A 21,917-nucleotide genomic window follows, 5' to 3' on the forward strand; every position below is an offset into this window, starting at 1 on the left:
CATTACAATACCCATGTGTTTACAAATTTCAGTTAATGAACCAGGTAAGCATTCCTGAGATGCAGCAGAGCCTATAGTACTTCAGACTACCTGACGTTTCCTTGCAAATATTTTAAGATTTCAGTTTTGATACATTCACAAATTCTAGCATAAGAATGATACACACACTTAGAATTCCTTTGAAAATAAAATTTAAGTAAACATAAATTGCATGAAACATCATTATTTTGTAAATATTTTTCTGAATATCCTTATCAAAACAGTCCAAATTAGCAAGGTTCCGTTATATGTAGGACATAAAAAAATAGCCAAAAATAATTGTGTGCTTGTCCGACACACGCATGTTCAACCAATGATACAACAGACCTGTTATGCTTCATACAATGCACATCTTCATAATGTAGTTTGGTTCTATCAGTTGATGTTAGTTTTATCCTCGATGATGGCCATACCACCTTCTGAAAACCAAGCTTGTCTCAGCATGCCTTTACACCATCTGATGAGAGTTTATCTCATTTTGTTCACCTTACACATTTTTCATGGTGTGTCCTCCATTCCAAGTCATTCATGGCTCAGTGTCCTTGTTTCTTCTGTAAATGATGTCTTTATCCTCAAACTTCTTTATCTTCCATCCATCATGCAATGAGTCTTCTCTCAAAATCATTAGCTATGCATCCTTAAAATTTTGTACTATCAAAATCATTGTCTGTGCATCTTTAAGATATTGTACTAAAAAAAATCAAGGTTTGTGTGTCTTAAAATCTTACATTATCAAAATCATTGCCTACATCTATGGCCATCCTTATAATATCAAAATCACATCTGCTCATCTTTAAGAAATTATATTATCAAAATCATGTCTGCTCATCTTCAAGACATTTCATTATCAAAATCACGTCTGCTCATCTTCAAGACATTACATTATCAAAATCATGTCTACTCATCTTTAAGACATTATATTATCAAAATCACGTCTGCTCATCTTCAAGACATTACATTATCAAAATCACATCTGTTCATCTTCAAGACATTACATTATCAAAATTACGTCAGCTCATCTTCAAGGCATTACATTATCAAAATCACATCTGTTCATCTTCAAGGCACGCATTACATTATCAAAATCACATCTGTTCATCTTCAAGACATTACATTATCAAAATCACGTCCACTCATCTTCAAGGCATTTCATTATCAAAATTAATATTTGTACATTCTTTCAATGTAGCACTATCAAAATCAGTCGGGCATCATTGAAATGTGCCACAAACAAAATTATCGGCTGGGTATCAGTAGATGTAACCATTACAGTGATGTCAGACCTAGGTAGAGGGCTGTGTTGTGTTTAACATCAAGTTTATAAACATAGCATGACTTTTAATCTCAGTTATAGAACAATGAATAATTATGACACATTTGTATGTCAAACAGCTTGTGAGGATATGCAGTTCAAGGCAGAATACTTTGCTTTGATTTCTTTCAAGCTTCTTCCAATAGATAATTATCAGAAATCATTTCAGTATGTAAGAAAGTGACAAATTCGATATTAGGTAGCCTCAAACTGATACACTACAAATTTACATGAAAGTTTTATATAATATTGATGTAAATTCGAAAAGTGCTGTACAAACATCACATGATACTCTACTTACTGTAAATAATGCATGCAATACAGCAATGGTTTCTGTAGCTAGAAAAGTTGTGTTGAAACTCATCCCTACACCTTTCTCTACTAATATCATCTACATGATTGTTAAAATATAATTGACCTTTCTACCTTAACTTTTATAAGTAAACCAATAAGTCTAATTTGAATGAGTACATTTTAAAATATGGTTTAATCACCCACAATTAAGTGTTTGTAAGACCTTGTTTTGTAACATTTTTGTTTTGTGATGTACACATAATGCTCTGTGAACCAGTTGATATTTAAAGATAACAAATTGTAATTATTTAATAATCCTTGAAACTAAATGCATGTTTGTCCCTATTTGTTATATAAAATTTAATATTTTGTGTCTATAACACATATTTATGATTTTGTGACGTTAAAAAGTGTAAAGTGTATGGATAATAGGTATGTACATTATATTTACAGTTTAAAAATGTTACCAGAAACTTGACATTTTCTCTCTGAATATTTCAGACTAGTGTCACAGATGTGTTGCATGCCCTCGGAGCAGTCCCTTCCGGGTTCAGACCATCCACACTGGGGCCAAAGTTCCATGATGGTAAGTCTCCTGGTGAGGCCAGATACCTGTGTTTTAAGACCACCTCTATTAAGAGACCACCTATATTAAGAGACTAGCTTTATTGAAAAACATTAGAAAATCTATCTGGTTACAAGTTTGGCAACATGAATAGCAATACAAGGTTATGACTCAAAGTACCCTAGCCAGGAGACAGCATGATTCCTAGGATTTTAATGTTGATGGGCTTTTACCTGTTGATAGAAAATGAACTTTATTGTGAGCAGACATTGTAAAAACCATGTTTTATTGTATATTTCGTGAGCAGACTTTTACATTCTTTATTTGTTTTTGTCCTTAGATGAGAAATTCACCATGAAGAGATACCTGGCCCCCAAACTGGCCCCCTCGAACCTGGCATATGCTGACTTATTCTTTGATCCTAAAGTAGGCAAGGTAAGTATATCATAATTCTTTGAGTTTTAAAAATGGAGATAATGATATATTAAGAGATCACTAATAAAAGTATTTAACCTGTTTGACTAAGTTAAGCGAAGTAGGAAGTTCCAATGATATTTTTTTGTTGCTATGGTTACAGATCAGGCCACGCCCTTCCAGGATAGAGAGGCTGGTCTCTGTAGTAGCTTGTAGACAGATCCCTGTCCCTGGTACAGGTAAGTCATGTGGTCTCTGACAAGGTCATTGTACACCAAAATCATTTCAATGTGTGTATAGATGCATATATAAAGGGAGGTAACTCCACCAACCTTATATTTTTTCACTGAGATGAAAAAAAACTTTACATAAACTCAAATAACTATGGCAGCGATGGCAAAACCTGATTCTATAACTCATTCTAAGCTCTAGTTATCATTTACTGAAACCAATTTGACAAAAACTATTTTAAATCATGATAATAAACAGGCTTTCCATGCATATGATAACACATTAGATTTTGCACTTTGCCTATAGAATATAATATTATGATAATCATTGAACTGTGAATTATCCAGATGAGAAGGGGAAGAAAGTAGAACCCAGTGAGTAATGAGTTGTAGTGTGTTTTAACCAGTGTGTTTGATGGTTGGATTTCATGTAAAGCTTGTTAACTTTGGATTTTCTCATGTTTTCTTTGATTATTAATAACATATTTTATATAGATGTAAGTGTTACAGTGGGGTGCCACAAATACTAAGTGTTACAGTGGGGTGCCACAAATACTACAGTGTTACATTGGTGTGCCACAAATACTTAGTGTTACAGTGGGGTGCCACAGTGGGGTGCCACAAATACTACAGTGTTACAGTGGGGTGCCACAAATACTAAGTGTTACAGTCTCGCCACGAATACTAAGTATTACAGTGGGGTGCCACAAATACTAAGTGTTACAGTGGGGTGACACAAATACTAAGTGTTACATTGGTGTGCCACAAATACTAAGTGTTACAGTGGGGTGCCACAAATACTAAGTGTTACAGTGGGGTGCCACAAATACTAAGTGTTACAGTGGGGTGCCACAAATACTAAATGTTACAGGGGGGTGCCACAAATACTACAGTGTTACAGTGGGGTGCCACAAATACTAAGTATTACAGTTGGGTGCCACAGTGGGGTGCCACAAATACTAAGTGTTACAGTGGAGTGCCACAAATACTACAGTGTTACAGTGGGGTGCCACAAATATTAAGTATTACAGTGGGGTGCCACAAATACTAAGTGTTACAGTGGGGTGCCACAAATACTAAGTGTTACAGTGGGGTGCCACAAATACTAAGTATTACAGTGGGGTGCCACAAATACTAAGTGTTACATTGGTGTGCCACAAATACTAAGTGTTACAGTGAGGTGCCACAAATACTAAGTATTACAGTCGGGTGCCACAAATACTAAGTGTTACATTGGTGTGCCACAAATACTAAGTGTTACAGTGGGGTACCAAAAATACTAAATGTTACAGTGGGGTGCCACAAATACGACAGTGTTACAGTGGGGTGCCACAAATACTAAGTGTTACAGTGGGGTGCCATAAATACTAAATGTTACAGTGGGTTGCCACAAATACTAAGTGTTACAGTGGGGTGCCACAAATACTAATTGTTACAGTGGGGTGCCACAAATACTAAGTGTTACAGTGGGGTGCCACAAATACTACAGTGTTACAGTGGGGTGCCACAAATACTAAGTGTTACAGTTGGGTGCCACAGTGGGGTGCCACAAATACTAAGTGTTACAGTGGGGTGCCACAAATACTACAGTGTTACAGTGGGGTGCCACAAATACTAAGTATTACAGTTGGGTGCCACAGTGGGGTGCCACAGATACTAAGTGTTACAGTGGGGTGCCACAAATATTAAGTATTACAGTGGGGTGCCACAAATACTAAGTGTTACAGTGGGGTGCCACAAATACTACAGTGTTACAGTGGGGTGCCACAAATACTACAGTGTTACAGTGGGGTGCCACAAATACTAAGTATTTAAGTTGGGTGCCACAGTGGGGTGCCACAGATACTAAGTGTTACAGTGGGGTGCCACAAATATTAAGTATTACAGTGGGGTGCCACAAATACTAAGTGTTACAGTGGGGTGCCACAAATACGACAGTGTTACAGTGGGGTGCCACAAATACTAAGTGTTACAATGGGGTGCCACAAATACTACAGTGTTACAGTGGGGTGCCACAAATACTAAGTGTTACAGTGGGGTGCCACAAATACTAAGTGTTACAGTGGGGTGCCACAAATACTAAGTGTTACAGTGGGGTGCCACAAATACTAAGTATTACAGTGGGGTGCCACAAATACTAATTGTTACAGTGGGGTGCCACAAATACTAAGTGTTACAGTGGGGTGCCACAAATACTACAGTGTTACAGTGGGGTGCCATAAATACTAAATGTTGCAGTGGGTTGCCACAAATACTAAGTGTTACAGTGGGGTGCCACAAATACTAATTGTTACAGTGGTGTGCCACAGTGGGGTGCCACAAATACTAAGTGTTACAGTTGGGTGCCACAGTGGGGTGCCACAAATACTAAGTGTTACAGTGGGGTGCCACAAATACTACAGTGTTACAGTGGGGTGCCACAAATACTAAGTGTTACAGTTGGGTGCCACAGTGGGGTGCCACAAATACTAAGTGTTACAGTGGGGTGCCACAAATACTAAGTGTTACAGTGGGGTGCCACAAATACTAAGTGTTACAGTGGGGTGCCACAAATACTAACAGCAATTTGAAATCAGTTTCTAACAAATCAAAAAACTTCTGTGCTATTATTTAGCTTGGCCGTTTGACTTTGATATTTTGCCTCTCACAGAAAATCTGTAAAATAGTGGGAAAATAACTACCTGTATGTCATTTGGCGGTACATAATAATATTTATTGTTTTATCTTGATGTGTAACAGAAATGATTTCACTAAATGTATGTCTACTGATCTGTAATATGTTATACATGGTATTAGAGTTCGTGTCCAGGAGAAGGTATGACACGTGAAAGCATTTAGAATTTTCATTAAAATCCAGAATAAGACCTAGAGAAGTCAGTGAAATATCTGTTTCTTGTTTAAGAAAAGAATTATAGCCATTCACTGTTCATACAGTTTGTCACCATGATAAATTATAATATTTGGATGATTTTTAAAACATTTCTAGAAGGACATAATAATTGTAGTGAGCACTTTTCCAGAACAATATTTATAAAGAATGTAAAAATTAATTATATAAATATTTTAGTGATGAAATGGAGGAAAACAGTGCTCATTATTAGTATTACATTACATGGATATTGAATAGAAAAAATTATAGGTTTTTTTTTGTTTTGTTTTTTTCTGAATACAATATCTTTGTTGTCATGAAATACATTGTGTTGTGTATTTACTACTTGATTACAAGGTCTAAATTTTGATTCATTGAAAAGATATACCTGGTACTTAGAGTATCAATTCCTTCTTCACTGTTCTTCAGAAGACACATTTGTGAGTGCTAATTCATAAACACAAAACTGTTGAATTGACTGTACCAGTTTTATTTTTCACTGGGGAATTGTTGTTTTCTATTAACCAAACTTTTACTTATTTTACTTGCCAAAAAAAAGAGAATCTTTTGATGTCTGACATTCTCCTAAGAAAATGTTTTAAATGGATATTGAAAACAAACATGAAGATAAGATAAAAAAAAAATTTTTTGTTGTTTTTTTGTTTTAGGTGAAATTTTTATATCAAAATACTTTCATTTCTCCAAATAAGTTGGCCTTAGAAATTCACAAGTAAGTCATAATGGATTGAAACAATGTAAGGAACATTCTTACAGACTTTTACATTTTTAAAATGATATCAATTTTTTTTTCTTACAGGTCTGTCAATCAAAGGAAGACATGTGCGAGTCTGTCTATTTGATGGCCAAAATGTAAGTTAATATATATTATAATATTCTTTAATTTCACACATTATGATATAAAAGCGTCAGTTTTTAAATTTTTAAGTTCAAAAAATGTTTGCAGAACAGAAACTGTGAAACCTTATGCAAGAAACGTATTTGAAGTCCAATTTAAGGCACAAAACATTTTCTTTACTCTACAAAGTTGTAAATTGATGAAATCTGTTCTTGTTTATGACTATTTGAACATTTTAAGTCACAGATATAAAGAACTTGGATTCATATGTTTCAGATTTTGAGTAACATCCACACAATAAAGGTTGCCACTGTGGACAAGGATCAGAGGACGTGGAACTTCAACAGTAGGGTAAGTATGAGGGGCTGTAGAGGGTGGGTCTGTGTCAGGGATCCCAATCCAACAGTAGGGTAAGTATGAGGGGCTGTAGAGGGTGGGTCTGTGTCAGGGATCCCAATCCAACAGTAGGGTAAGTATGAGGGGCTGTAGAGGGTGGGTCTGTGTCAGGGATCCCAATCCAACAGTAGGGTAAGGAGTATAAGGGCCTGGCCATTTTCATGCTGTCCAGCCGAACTCTTAGACTTAGGTTGAGCTATCCCTGACCACAGAACAGGTCCATGTAAGATTCTATATAATCTGAACAATATATATGGTAAGGACAAACATCTATTGGAAAATTGACTTTTTTTTAGGGAATCAGCATTCCGTTCAGAATCAAAATCTGAGAGACTGTTGGACTCCTATCTCTACAGAGAACTTACAATTCCCATTGCTCCTTCCAATCATCACAATGAATCCATGTATATTTTTGATGTTTCAGGAATATAATCAGATGGACCCCATTCAGCATGCAGAATTCTTCATCAGAACGAATAGTGTACATGAAAATATAGGTAATCATGCACTCTATTTTAGAATTGTTCACAATAATGATAAGTTAAGATTATTATAAACAACTTAACAAATAAGTTTGATTGTTTACAGAGGACCTCTATGTACTTTATTTTTTTTTTTTGTTGGGGTGGGGGTTGACTTTTCTGCAAAAGACTCATAGATCAGGTGGCCTTATTTGCAGTTATTGGCTAATTGCCAAGTAAATACAGTACATTTAAAGGCTCTGTGATACTTTTCAAATTATATATGGGCAAATACTTTTAAAATAATTGTGATATTTTCTTCTGTTAATAGGAATCCTGTTTGAGCTTTGCATGTCATATGTGAGAACGGTAAGTATTGCTCAAGCTATGAATCGATTACAGGAAATTTTCGCTATTTAGCATGAAAATATCAGATATTCAGAATGCAGTTTTTTTTTTTTAACTTAACCAGAAAATTTGGCATACTATGAAAACTGAAAACATTTTCATATCCATTTTTGCATGTGTGTTATTGTTTTATTGTCCTTTATTTCGTATTTTCTGAAAACAAGTTCTGGTTTTTTTTATGCTGTTTTAAGTGTATTCCAATATCTGATAGACTGACATATGTAGATCTATCGAAGAATTGACTTATAATCAGTGTTTCGTATTATTTCCGAGTTTTTATAGAAATTGTTGCCAATATTAAAGTCCCTTGTAATGAACAGGAGTTAGAAGTTAGTAGTCCTAGGTTAGACAACATCTACTGTCATATTAACTCACACAAACTACAATAGTTACAATACCTTGTAGTACTGCTAGGCATGACACTAGTCTAGTATTTAGTGATATCACTATTGTAAAACTTTAGTGCCCATCATTTGAATACCTCATTAATTATTGGTAATATGTGGCAAAATTTCCATATTCCTTCATGTTTTTCATATAAATTTCACCATGTGTTTTCTTCAATGTATTACCAAACCCCTGTATAACCGTAAACATGGCTTGATAGATATTGGCAGTTAATATAATAGTAAATTAATTATTACTGTTGTCTTACATATGACAAAATATAGTATTGATATACTTTGGTAATACACTTCCTAGAATTACATAGAACTGACGATACAGTAGTTATTAGGGCCCTGTATAGTTGACACAGTTAACCTATAGTTATTGTCTGTATGTCTGTCTTTATGTATGTCTGTCTGGCTGGCTGGCTGTCTGTCTGTCTGTCTGTCTGTCTATCAGTCTGTCTGACTGTCTGTCTGTCTGGCTGGCTGGCTGTCCACAGTTTAATTTCCTTAGATTTTCTCACAATCCTAAAAAGTTCCTCATTTCACATGGCAGCAAACTCAAGGTCAATGAGTCATTAGTCAAGGTCAGATTTTGTATCTTCTAACATCTTGTTATGGCATTATAAAAAGATGTTGGCACCAAGGTAATTCATAAGTATGGTCAAAGGTTAAGGTCAAATCTTACTTGGTGAAAGTTGACTTTAGTGATGAGGTCAAGGTCATATGTTTAGTGATGAGGTCAGAGGTCAAGGTCAAATTTTGTATAGGCTGCTAAAGGTGGTGTAGTAACAAAATGGATCTGTAATCATTACATTTTAAAATTATCAATATCTTTTTCTGTTTAATGTCTTGGATGTCTACTGCTTAAAACAGTGTCAGTTTACGTTAAAAATATTTAAAGTGTAAGTGATTCAGAAGAAAAAACATTCATCAACAGGTGCATGTTGCTTTATTTTTAATGGTAGTTAATTATATCACATGTACAGATCAGTTATGCATACTGCTTCAATGTATTATATACTTACCAGTCTGAGTTGCCTCCCTTCGCTTAAATGTTACTATACATGAACATAATCTCGACACTTGATATCATGTTAATGACTTTCTAACCTCTCCCCCTGGTTGTACATACTGCTAGATTATCAGACACCCAAGATAACCTCTGAACACATGTGTATGTATACAAAGTGTCCTTTCACATAGGTTTCAACATACCGACTGATGATAATACCTGTACAAGCAAATAAAATCATAGTAAAAAAAAAAATATTATAAAAATCATATTTCTTTGATTGTTTGTCAAGTTAGACAATTAAGTATTCATGATGAAAATCAATTTACCATTTCTTTTTCTGCAAGGAAAAAGTGGAATTTTTACAATCGAAATTCAGTCATTATTATCTACTAGATGAGTAGATCATCATGTTTGCATTTTCACGTCAAGCTGGATTGTTTTGTAGTTATCAGTCGTGCATGTGTTTGTAAGTAAATTAGGATTGTAACTTCAGTTGAAACAGGAAAATGAAGAAAATGTGAGTAGAGTGCAACTAGAGGAACTGTCTTCATCATTCACAGAACTAACAGTTTTGCGTGTGCCTCATATAGCTAACACCGTTTGTTTACTTATCACATACACGTGTTTCTTTGTTTCCTGTAGATGGTCGTCTGTTGTAATGGTGTCAATCATTACTACAAGTCCCTGTGTAATATTGCCATGAAATTGGTTAATTATTGCTTTTTTATTCTTCTGTCTTTTATACTAATTGTGTGAGAAATTTTACTCTCTATTAAAAATATACTTTTACTGTAATTGTTATATTGACATGACTAAAAATGATTTAAATTTAACTAAAATATTTTAATGAATTATAATTTGTGAACTGGCTAAGTGGAGTTTTTTCTGTAGACTTAATTGCAGTATGGATACTGTGGTTGATGTGTGTGGTATATTTTTTTTTCTTTTTCTTCTTATTTACAATTTTAACATTTTTGAAAGCATGCCGAAGTTTTTTAACTGTGTTTGAAATGACCATAATTACGTTAATTGTGTTACATACCTGTAATCAAGCCATAATACTATAATCTACCATAGTGAAATGTTGCTATCTACAGTAATTATAGTCAAACCTGCCCTGAAATTCATCCATATAGCAAAAACCTGTCCGTGATGACCACCTTTTATGACTCCCAATGTAATACATCTCGGTGGATATGAACCTCTCTATAAAGGCCACTTGCCCATAATGGTCATTAGCTTGCCAGGACGAAGTCCAGGAGAGTTACTAAGTTCTATACTTCCGACGTCGACAGCATCAGGATCCATAGATTGTTAGGTTGAATTTTCATACAACTGTGTATAGTGTCAATACTAATGAGGGCACAGCTTCGGTGTTTGACGTAGGACATGTTCCTTGTGACAAGTCGTTTGCAATGGTTTTATATCTGTTGACCTGCTGACCTTGACCATGGTCTTTGACCTAATTTTGATAAAACTTTAACCTTGGCCACAGTATGTTAACCGTATGAGATAGGGATTTCATATTTGACATACTTGAATTTCACCCCACTCAGCGAGCTATATACGTTGTCTTTTGACAATTCTTATTTTGTAGACAGGTTTGACTGTATGTGTAATCTGATTGTGATTATGTGACATCTAATCATGGTCAGCTGTGTTTTATACTATCGGTACTTATGGATATATGTATATAAATTGTTGTTACCCAAATTAGGAGAGTTACAGCCTATGTATGAGGTTAAAATGGAGTTTCTTAAAAACACCCATAGGTGTGTTTGTGGGAGGTGGGGGTGGGGTGGGGATCAGAGGTGGGGGTTGGGGGTGTGGGGGTGTGGGGAAGGTAGGGGTGTGGAGGAGGTGGGGTTGTGGGGTGGGTGTGTGGGGGGGGGGGGGTTAGGAGGTAGGGGAGGGGTGAGTGTGTGCGTAGGAGGGGAGGTGAGTGTAGGAGGGGGGGAGTGTTGGAGGTGGGGGGTGTAGGAGGTGGGGGGAGTGAGTGTAGGAGGTGGGTGGGGGGGTGGGTGAGTGTAGGAGGTGGGGGGTGAGTGTTGGAGGTGGGGGGGGGGGGGTGTTGGAGGTGTGGGGGGGGGGGGGGGGGGGGGGGGGGGGTGTGGGGGGGTGAGTGTAGGAGGTGGGGTTGGTGGAATCAACATGACAGAAGTTTACAGTGTATTATGAGACTAATGTGATCAATACCTCAGGCTACCTCATCATTTACAATTGATTTCTCATTCCAATCATTTTCCTGCAAGGTCTGATACATTAGTTGATGGGAGCAAGGTCTGCTCTGTTTATGATTTCCTTATATAGTTTAATGTGGGTGAGGGGTATTAATTCCATTTAAAAAATAATTGTAACAGCCAGGTGATCCATCTGTCATTTTTTTTGCTGCAGAGTACAGAGGAGTATGGAGAGTTCAGTTGTGGCTGGCATCATCTTAAGTTGTTAGAGGACAATGGCAATGTCAAAGGCAACAGGTAGGTGACGATGATTACAATGTCAAAGGCAACAGGTAGGTGACGTTGATTACAATGTCAAAGACAACAGGTAGGTGACGTTGATTATAATGTCAAAGGCAACAGGTAGGTAAAGGTGATGACAATGGATTTGACAAAAGGATTACAGGTAAAATGTGACAATCGTGACATACAGGTCACATTGATTTGATAATAAGTCCACCAACCACTGTTGTTAGTCATTTTCTGTACTGTGTCAATCTATCCCGATTTTCAACTTATAGTTCATTCACAAATATCTAATATCACAAATAGGTACTTAGTACCAACGGACATTTGATGTATGTCTGACAAAATCATGTGTCATTACTACAGGGCAGGTGCAGCGGTAGATTTGGAACAAACAAAACTCTGTAACAATCATTCACTATTCGGTTAAGAAGAATATGTCTTAACTTTGATACTGATGCTGGGATTTCAACTGACGATATTTTTTTTCCAGACAATTTGATCAAATGGAAGTCCATGGTGGTACTCCATATGAGAAGGGAGTGTTTGTGGACCCGGAAATATCCAGGAGAAGTGAGTAATGGTTTGTTACACATGTGGTAACTGTTTAGATTTCTCTGATCTGATAAAGACTATTTCTAGACTTTCTAGTGATTAATCTAATGAACTGTTTCATTGAAATCTTTTTAATTTGATTGATATAAAATTGTCTCTATGCAGAATACTGACTCGGGAGTGTTATATAAAATTGTCTCTATGCAGAATACTGACTCGGAGGTAATTGATATAAGAAGTTTCTATTTATTAACGAGACTTGATACCTTTTTACTTACAGCGAGCTCTAATGCTTTCATGACTCTACTGTCCGGAAACAAACAGCCAAGACTTCACGTAAAGTTAGCCATTCCCAGCAAGAAAGATGTCAAAGACCAACTACAGTAAGATAGCATTATCAAGACAGGCTTTGTTAGACAAAATCTAATTGAAGATTATAAGACTCTATCATATGTGGTCATGTAGGATAGGGATATTCCACCCGAGGGGTCACAAAATGTGGTAAAACCCAAGGCTCCGCCGAGGGTTTTACCACATTTTGTGACCCAAAGGGTGAAATATCCCTATCCTACATGAACCACATATGATTGAGTATTTTTCTCTCATTCCCCAACCTAAAATATGCAAAAATAGGCACTATCTGTCGATAGCTTTCTCAGATAGACGCAATATTTTCTCAATCCAAACTTTTTTTCTACTGCATATAATAAAAAAAGAACAGCGCCAATTGATTTACCATACCCCATATATGCAAACAACGTTTGCTGTTCTAAAAACGAAGGAAACCATTCATTTCCACAGTCTAACGTTGTTTCGGCAGCCCTGTCATTGGAAGCAAAGCCAAATCACTTGATGTCGGCCAAGCTAGTGTGTCCTTTCGCGTGAAAATATAGTTCCATATTTTATTAATAAAAAACAATAAAAGAACGTGTTTTTTTACATAATTTATATCATAAATAAAAAAAATTATTATCTGATTACATAACATGGAGCAGACGATGTGTTTACAGATCTATAGATAGATCTACTTTCGGTTCGGCGACCTACTTTTGTATCATTGCGCGTGCGTGGCTATCCTACACCGGAAGCGAGGTAATACACACACAGCAAGCATGGGTGTATTTACCTGGACAGACCAGTATGATACCGGTAGGGATGAGAGAAAATAACATATAGGACTTCGAGTGTTCAGCATTAATTTCCTCCGTGCTTGTAAATGTCCATGTTTACCCCATAATCTGCCAGTTTAAGCATTCTGTGTTTTAAACCATTTTGTAGAACTCATATATATAAACCTTAGTGCTTTTCTTTTGCTTTTTGGACTTTTTGGAGTTTAAGTGTGTTTGAATAGAGAGAATATTTACTGAATATGACTTTTGAGAGTACATTGAAGATATATTATTCCTGACATTGTGTATTATTTTAACAGGACTTTACCAGAATTATTCCTGACATTGTGTATTATTCCTGATATTGTGTACTATTTTAACAGGACTTTACCGGATGTGTTTGTCGGGAGTATGTGTCTGCTCCCCTTCTACTCATTCTACAGACAGATCCTCGCCGACAAGTTGATCCGCGATCGAATTGATCCCGATTCCACAGGTATGTTATCTCACGGTTATAATTACAAGTCCGAACTTTGTTAGCATGACAGACGTCAGCTGGTACACCAGCTAAATAAAGCATCAATGTTTTCTATCAACACATTTGGTCACTCAGAGACTATTTTTATTGTATCAAATCATTTCTTTGTACCAACTCCCTTGCATCACAAACAATAAGATTGTGAAACTCTGACAATATCAGAAATGGTGTGATATCTGATGCCAACAAAAGTAATGATGGATCTTCTCAATATGATGTAATACAGAGCTAAGTTAGGGAGAGCTAGCAATGAGAAATATTTGACTTCATAGAAAAAGTAAATGGAAATGGTATCATTTTTGTTCTACAGCTGTTGGGTAGAGATTGTTAAAATGCTCTATTCTTACGGTAGAAAATAAATATTTCCCAACTTTCGACTGATCACAAAAGATTTCCTGTCAAGATAACTTTTGACTTTTACAATTAATGGATACTTTGAACACAGCTAAATCAACACTATAATTTTTGAAATGTCAGTATTTACTAAAATTAATTTTATCATTAAAACCTGATTTTATGTAAATTTTAGGTGCGTTGCTGGATTTGTTCAACTACACTGTAAAAAGAGAGATTTCAAAAATGTTCTTTTTATCAAATGAATAATTTTGTTTTTAGAATTTATTCCAAGTACAGGTAATTTGAAATGTGATTTGATGTGGTTTAATTATCATAACATCATTGTTGTCTGATGATATAATATTGACTTAATTCCTCACATCCTTAACTAAGCTGACCAACTGAGTGTTAGTAAAATAAAGTTTAACATTACACAATGAGACAGGATGTATACACATGTATATGATATGTATACACATGTATTAGGAGATATCGGTACACATGTCCCTTTATGGATTAACATGTATATGATATGTATACACATGTATTAGGAGATATCGGTACACATGTCCCTTTATGGATTAACATGTATATGATATGTATACACATGTATTAGGAGATATCGGTACACATGTCCCTTTGTGGATTAACATGTATATGATATGTATACACATGTATTAGGAGATTAACATGTATATGATATGTATACACATGTATTAGGAGATATCGGTACACATGTCCCTTTGTGGATTAACATGTATATGATATGTATACACATGTATTAGGAGATTAACATGTATATGATATGTATACACATGTATTAGGAGATATCCTTGCACATGTCTTTTTATGGATTAACATGTATATGATATGTATACACATGTATTAGGAGATATCGGTACACATGTCCCTTTGTGGATTAACATGTATATGATATGTATACACATGTATTAGGAGATATCGGTACACATGTCCCTTTGTGGATTAACATGTATATGATATGTATACACATGTATTAGGAGATATCGGTACACATGTCCCTTTGTGGATTAACATGTATATGATATGTATACACATGTATTAGGAGATTAACATGTATATGATATGTATACACATGTATTAGGAGATATCGGTACACATGTACCTTTATGGATTAACATGTATATGATATGTATACACATGTATTAGGAGATATCGGTACACATGTCCCTTTGTGGATTAACATGTATATGATATGTATACACATGTATATGATATGTATACACATGTATTAGGAGATATCGGTACACATGTCCCTTTGTGGATTAACATGTATATGATATGTATACACATGTATTAGGAGATATCGGTACACATGTCCCTTTGTGGATTAACATGTATATGATATGTATACACATGTATTAGGAGATATCGGTACACATGTCCCTTTGTGGATTAACATGTATATGATATGTATACACATGTATATGATATGTATACACATGTATATGATATGTATACACATGTATTAGGAGATATCGGTACACATGTCCCTTTGTGGATTAACATGTATATGATATGTATACACATGTATTAGGAGATATCGGTACACATGTCCCTTTGTGGATTAACATGTATATGATATGTATACACATGTATATGATATGTATACACATGTATTAGGAGATATCCTTGCACATGTCTTTTTATGGATTAACATGTATATGATATGTATACACATGTATTAGGAGATATCGGTACACATGTCCCTTTGTGGATTAACATGTATATGATATGTATACACATGTATTAGGAGATTAACATGTATATGATATGTATACACATGTATTAGGAGATATCGGTACATATGTCCCTTTGTGGATTAACATGTATATGATATGTATACACATGTATTAGGAGATATCGGTACACATGTACCTTTATGGATTAACATGTATATGATACGTATACTACACACCTTCACAGTGGTGGGTAATTACATGGGCTGTATTCATTATATCATTGATAATACAACTCAAACTGTCATCTATTTAATACATGTATACATAAATGTTGATATATTATGTTATAGTAAACTACATTAGGGTATTGCTAAATGGTGCCTGATAATTTCTGTGGAAAAGAGATTATTTTGATAGAATTGACAAATGGTCTTATTATGTATTCATGAGCTTAAACAGTTTGGATACATTAGATTTTTTTCTTATTTTTGTGTAGATCAGAGATATGACTAAACAGATGTAGATGATGAAGTGTTTTGCCAAAACTCATACAATGTTGTTTTGTTTACTAATCATTCCTGTTTGACATGTTGATGTGTTAATGTAAATATTTTGAAAGTCATGTAAAAAAGAAAAAAAATCCAAACATACTTAAATATGTATATTACAAATATATATTTTTTATCTGAACTTCTCGATAACAAGCTCTATTTCATCATGCCTCTGTGAATTAATTTTTTTTCTCAGTGAAAACAGTAGTAATTCTCTCACACATCTGGCGATGACTGTATTGATACATTCTCGAGTATCTGTAAGCAGATTATTGATATATTTTCTAGTATCTGTAAGCAGATTATTGATATAGTCTCTAGTATCTGTAAGCAGATTAAGTGTAAAGACTTTGAGGTACTGTGTCAGTGTATAATTGTATATCCTGTGATGACTAATGACTTATTTTGACTAAAAGTAGGGGTGGCTTTTAGAAGACAACGTGTTTGTCAGCAATTTAAATATTGATACCTGAAATAGACATGGGCGGGCTTATTAGCAGACATGGGCTTATTGCTGGATGATTATAATAATATTGTACCCGATGTTATTGGATGCTTATTCACCTGTCTAAGGGTTTGATATATTGATTCTTAAGGAAAATATCTGATGGAAAATGATTAATTGAACCTTATCGTTTTTCAGTGATCAGAGACTGGTGTCATATGACTGTTGTCAGGTGTTGAGAATATATTTAACACAGCAATTTACTTATACATTTATATCCTACTGAACTTACAATATAATCATGATCATAATTCAATGGGAAATCAAGAAAGTTGATAAGATTGATAAAAAGTCTTATGGTTTCTAACATGGTGATGTTTACAGAACTGATCCACAGTCCGGTACTGACCACCTTCCCCCAAGTAGCTGACCAGTCCGACATGATGAGAGTCGTCAGAGTAAGTAATACCTCAGACATTGATCACAAAATAATATAATTCTGTGATAACACAAACAAAACAAATTGGTAAAAAGTATTTAAGTATTTCTTTGTGTTTTCAGCACAATCATTAGACAAGCAAGGCATGAAAAATTTTACAGGCAAATCTTCCATACAATATCTATACAGCTTGATAGCTTGTCTAAGAATTATAAATCCTATTACTGTGTCCATATCTTTCAGTGAAAGTTACTTTCCATGCAGGTGATAAGTTAAGGGTGATGTTAAAAAAATCTTTTAAAAATAAGGCTGAGGAGACTTTAATATATTGGTAGTATTCAAAATGGCTAAATGAGGGGTGGTTATCATCCATGGGTTAGCATTAAGGTAAGATGTATAAAGTTAGATCCAAGACGTACATGTTCTCTAGAAATAGAAAAGAGGTCTTCATTTGGTTGATCGGGTAACACACTTGCCTATCACATGGACATCTGGGGTTTGATTCACCAATCAAATGTAAAAAGGAATGGTATCACCTGCCCATGTGGGTGCTCAGCTTCCTGCCACAGTAAACTCCCTTGTACATTTTCATCTGGGGCAATATGAGTGATTAATAAAAGTTGATATTACTTGTTTCATAATTCTGTTGTCAAAAAAATAATATTAACCGTATATGACCTAATAAGGGCGCCTGTCCTAATAAGGGCTACCCTACCTTTTTTCCAAGAAAAAAATCTTTAACTGAGTGTCAAAATGGTGTTCAAAAGTAATAATTCATGTGAAATGTTTTGCTACTTTATGTGTTCAATTTTCCTCAGCAAATTAAGTCACTGGAACACAAGTTTTCGCCACATTTTGTCTAACAGTTATTCCTACAGATGTAGCGGGACTGGACTGGGTCGATCATCGGTGACCAGGTAGCTCAATCGGTAGAGCATCCGGCTGGTGTTCGGAGGTCCCGGGTTTGAACCCCGGTCTGGCCGCTACATTTTCTCCTCTCCTGTTACAAAATTGGCGCCCAACTAAAATACCCACGGTGGTGGTATAAGGGTCTCGTGTGTCTTCGAGGGCGAAGACTTGGAAAAAAGGAGGGAGTTGTGTAGCGGGACTGGACTGGGTCGATCATCGGTGACCAGGTAGCTCAATTGGTAGAGCATCCGGCTAGTGTTCGGAGGTCCCGGGTTCGAACCACGGTCTGGCCGCTACATTTTCTCCGCTCCTGTTACACAGATAACATGTCAGTGCAAAGTGCACCCGAATCTAAACATACATACAAATAATAACTTACAATATTTATTTGAAGATAAAGTAAAAGACTTCATTCATGTTGTTAACTTACTGTTGCTCAGAACAGAAATCTAGTAAGAGACATTGTAAATCAATTATTAGGTCAAAGAAAACAATGTCTGATATGATCTGGGAAATCACCTGTGTCTATAAATAGAACACAAAAGAGTTCCATTTGAACATAAATGGTGGAACACAAGTTCTTTGGCCTAAGGACAGCTGACATGGTTTACAAGTTTACAAGAATATTCAAGTGATGTTTAAGCTTGATAATGAATAGATATCTTCATCCAAAATATTTTTTGATTTTACCGTTTCCACAGCCCTGGGTATTCTGCTATAAGGTATAGTCTGTTTCATAAAACTTCAGAATAATGAATCTTAATAAGGGCACCCCCACTGTCAATTACCCGCGCCCTGAGCCCCTTATTAGGTCATATACGGTACATTTAAAAATTATTTAGATGATAGAGTAGAAATGGTGGCATGGAAGGAGCTCCAAAATTATCAGTCATTCACATGGAATCTTTGTTATACATATACTCTTTAATTTATGTAAATTATAATAGAGCTCATTATTTCTTAAAACAAATCATCCTTAGAAATGGCTCATGGTATTTGTACATCATGATTGATCATTGGATTTTGTGTTGGTGATGTTTTGGTGATGTTTTGTAGGATTTGTGGCAGAAGAAGATCAAAACAGTAAAGAAGGCTGATTCGGTGAGTATCTAGAACAAATATTTATGTATGACAGAAAATATTTAAATCCCTTTTTTTCAATACACCAATCATTGGCCTCTGTTTGAACGTGTAGTTCAGTTATAAATGTTATTTCTATTTTTACTCTGTCCATTGTGAACAAGACAATGAAATTAATTTTAATCTTTGATTTGTAGAAGATAATACATTTCTATTTTTGGATTTTAAATGTCACTATATATTATAATTAAGTTGACAATACATGTACATGTATATGAAGGAGCGAAGCTAGTAGATATTGGTTCTAGTTGCAAATTATCCTGCTAGATTGATCATTATTGTCAAAGAGCTTTAGCATATTAAGATTGAATTTAATTTTGTTATAACTTCACAAGTGTTCACAAAAGCCATATAGATATATATATTGAATTTAATTTCACATATAAATATTTTAGCTTACTGCTGTTTGACACAAATGTCTATATCACAGTACAGTCACAATATTTTAACAATAGAATGTTTCTTAACAGCAGGAGATTGTTTATAGAATTATTAGAGATCCAAAACTTTTATTCAGAATTTCACAATTCTATATAAAATATTAATGATAACTTCAGTTCATCATAATAGATAGGCTTTTATCAAAGTTGTGTTTTTTATTTTCCCCTTCCAAGTTGTACACAAAATCAGTTTTTAGAATGCGAAATCACACACGATGCATTCTCCCTCTATTCACATTGATTGAATGTGTTTGATACGTTTTCTTGCAGAGCTCTATTTTCCTTCCATCCTATTTGTCAGTTATGGTAATTACCGTCAAATGTCACCTCTGACCTTATAACCTTGTCATCGTCTTCAGTGTCTGCATTAGCCATATATATACATAGATAAATCTGCATTTGTTAACCTGCATTCAACGTTGAGATAAATTAGGCGTTTATTTTGAATTCAATCTTTTTTATTTGACAATATTGAGTCATAGACCAATTTTTTTGTTTTGTTTACTTTGGCATGTTGCTTGGCGGTAAATTTTAAAGAAATATCGAAGACCAAGAATTTGTTTAGCTTTGGCATGTTACTGTTCTCATAAATATGTGGAGGAGCTAATGCCATTGTAGTTGTAAAGTCATTTTTCATGTATCAAAAATTTTCAAAATATGCACTCAGAATTTGGACGCTTTGAAGTTTATAAGTGTATAGTTACAACATGAGCTTAACTAGATAGTATGGCTTGTCGTTAGAGTCCCAGTCTGGTGTGGTTGGCTAGGTATATAAAAATGTTTAACATTAACTTATATGTATAGCTAGGTATATATTTTATTAGTGATAGTGTGTATACCAGTATATTTTGGTAGGTATATTAAGGAAACCAGTGTAGTCTTAGTGCCTATCAAATTAAAAGCTTTGCTTGGGAACCTGGTACATGTTATTGGTATACGATGCATCAGCATGTATGTAGGTAGGATATACCTTGTATATATATATGTCTATTAGTGTCCGTAACTTTTATAGTAATGTCATCAAAGGAAGGTAACTGCATGATCTGTAAGTGTTATCTTAGTATTTAGACTCTATTTTATATCCTTACAATGGTTCAAAGTTCAATATTTATAATTCATGCATCATGGGTAAAATTTCATTATTGAAAGTGAATTTAATTGAAATTTCTGAAGCAGTATGATCCTATTTATTTATTTGTTAAAAGAAAAGAATTTAAGAAAATTTAAAAACTAGTTAAGGTCCAGGGAGTGACTATCAAACTGGTGTTGTATAGTAGTTGTCTGGTAGTGTCAGAATACCATCGGGACCCCCTCAACGCTCAAAACTGTAGATATAAATACTTACATCAATGGAATCATCGGGACCCCCTCAACACTCCAAAACTGTAGATATAGATACTTATGTCAGTAGAACCATCGGGACCCCCACAACTCTCCAAAACTGTAGATATATATACTTACATCAATGGAACCATCGGGACCCCCACAACTCTCCAAAACTGCAGATATAAATACTTACATCAATGGAATCATCGGGACCCCCTCAACGCTCCAAAACTGTAGATATATAGATACTTACGTCAGTGGAACCATGGGGACCCCCACAAAGCTCCAAAACTATAAATATATACACTGTAGATACTTATGTCAGTGGAACCATCGGGACCCCCACAAAGCTCCAAAACTGTAGATATATACATGTAGATACTTATGTCAGTAGAACCATCAGGACCCCCTCAAGACTCCAAAACTGTAGATATAAATACTTACGTCAATGGAACCATCGGGACCCCTACACCACTCCATAACTGTAGACACTTATTTTTTTGAAATTGCTTATGGCATACCAGCTATAAACATGTAACTATACGGAAATCAAAATAATCAATATCTGCTGAATGGTGACATCAGGTAAGATACGCACAAATGGACTAATAGCTTGAAGGGGAGACTGGTACTACATTACGGACAAAAACTAGTCAATGTTTCAAAGTCCTGCACTAAACAACGATTCCTAT

At 35.1% G+C, this 21,917-nt stretch overlaps 1 protein-coding gene and 1 non-coding gene across 11 annotated transcripts in view; both read left to right on the forward strand.

The window, feature by feature from the left end:
• The window catches only part of LOC117323284 (nephrocystin-1-like), a 44,345-nt gene that overhangs the window by 16,824 nt on the left and 5,604 nt on the right, over positions 1-21,917 (forward strand). For 3 of the 10 annotated variants that reach the window (XM_033878413.1, XM_033878409.1, XM_033878414.1), the window contains 17 exons: positions 2,147-2,231; positions 2,551-2,645; positions 2,788-2,863; positions 3,203-3,229; positions 6,541-6,593; positions 6,856-6,930; positions 7,400-7,472; positions 7,768-7,805; positions 9,745-9,768; positions 11,646-11,728; positions 12,210-12,289; positions 12,552-12,654; positions 13,764-13,876; positions 14,534-14,551; positions 17,356-17,429; positions 19,376-19,420; positions 20,170-20,205. In XM_033878413.1, the coding sequence (XP_033734304.1) occupies positions 2,147-2,231; positions 2,551-2,645; positions 2,788-2,863; positions 3,203-3,229; positions 6,541-6,593; positions 6,856-6,930; positions 7,400-7,472; positions 7,768-7,805; positions 9,745-9,768; positions 11,646-11,728; positions 12,210-12,289; positions 12,552-12,654; positions 13,764-13,876; positions 14,534-14,551; positions 17,356-17,429; positions 19,376-19,420; positions 20,170-20,205 (1,098 nt within the window). The remainder of the gene's footprint in view (positions 1-2,146; positions 2,232-2,550; positions 2,646-2,787; positions 2,864-3,202; positions 3,230-6,540; positions 6,594-6,855; positions 6,931-7,399; positions 7,473-7,767; positions 7,806-9,744; positions 9,769-11,645; positions 11,729-12,209; positions 12,290-12,551; positions 12,655-13,763; positions 13,877-14,533; positions 14,552-17,355; positions 17,430-19,375; positions 19,421-20,169; positions 20,206-21,917) is intronic. The other 7 variants (XM_033878415.1, XM_033878417.1, XM_033878416.1 and 4 more) reach the window with 5 other exon arrangements.
• Trnat-ggu lies at positions 18,322-18,393 on the forward strand. The gene has a single exon. It is a non-coding gene; the product is annotated as a tRNA-Thr (tRNA).

Source organism: Pecten maximus, chromosome 3, assembly GCF_902652985.1.
Source record: "Pecten maximus chromosome 3, xPecMax1.1, whole genome shotgun sequence".
NCBI lineage: Eukaryota > Metazoa > Mollusca > Bivalvia > Pectinida > Pectinidae > Pecten > Pecten maximus.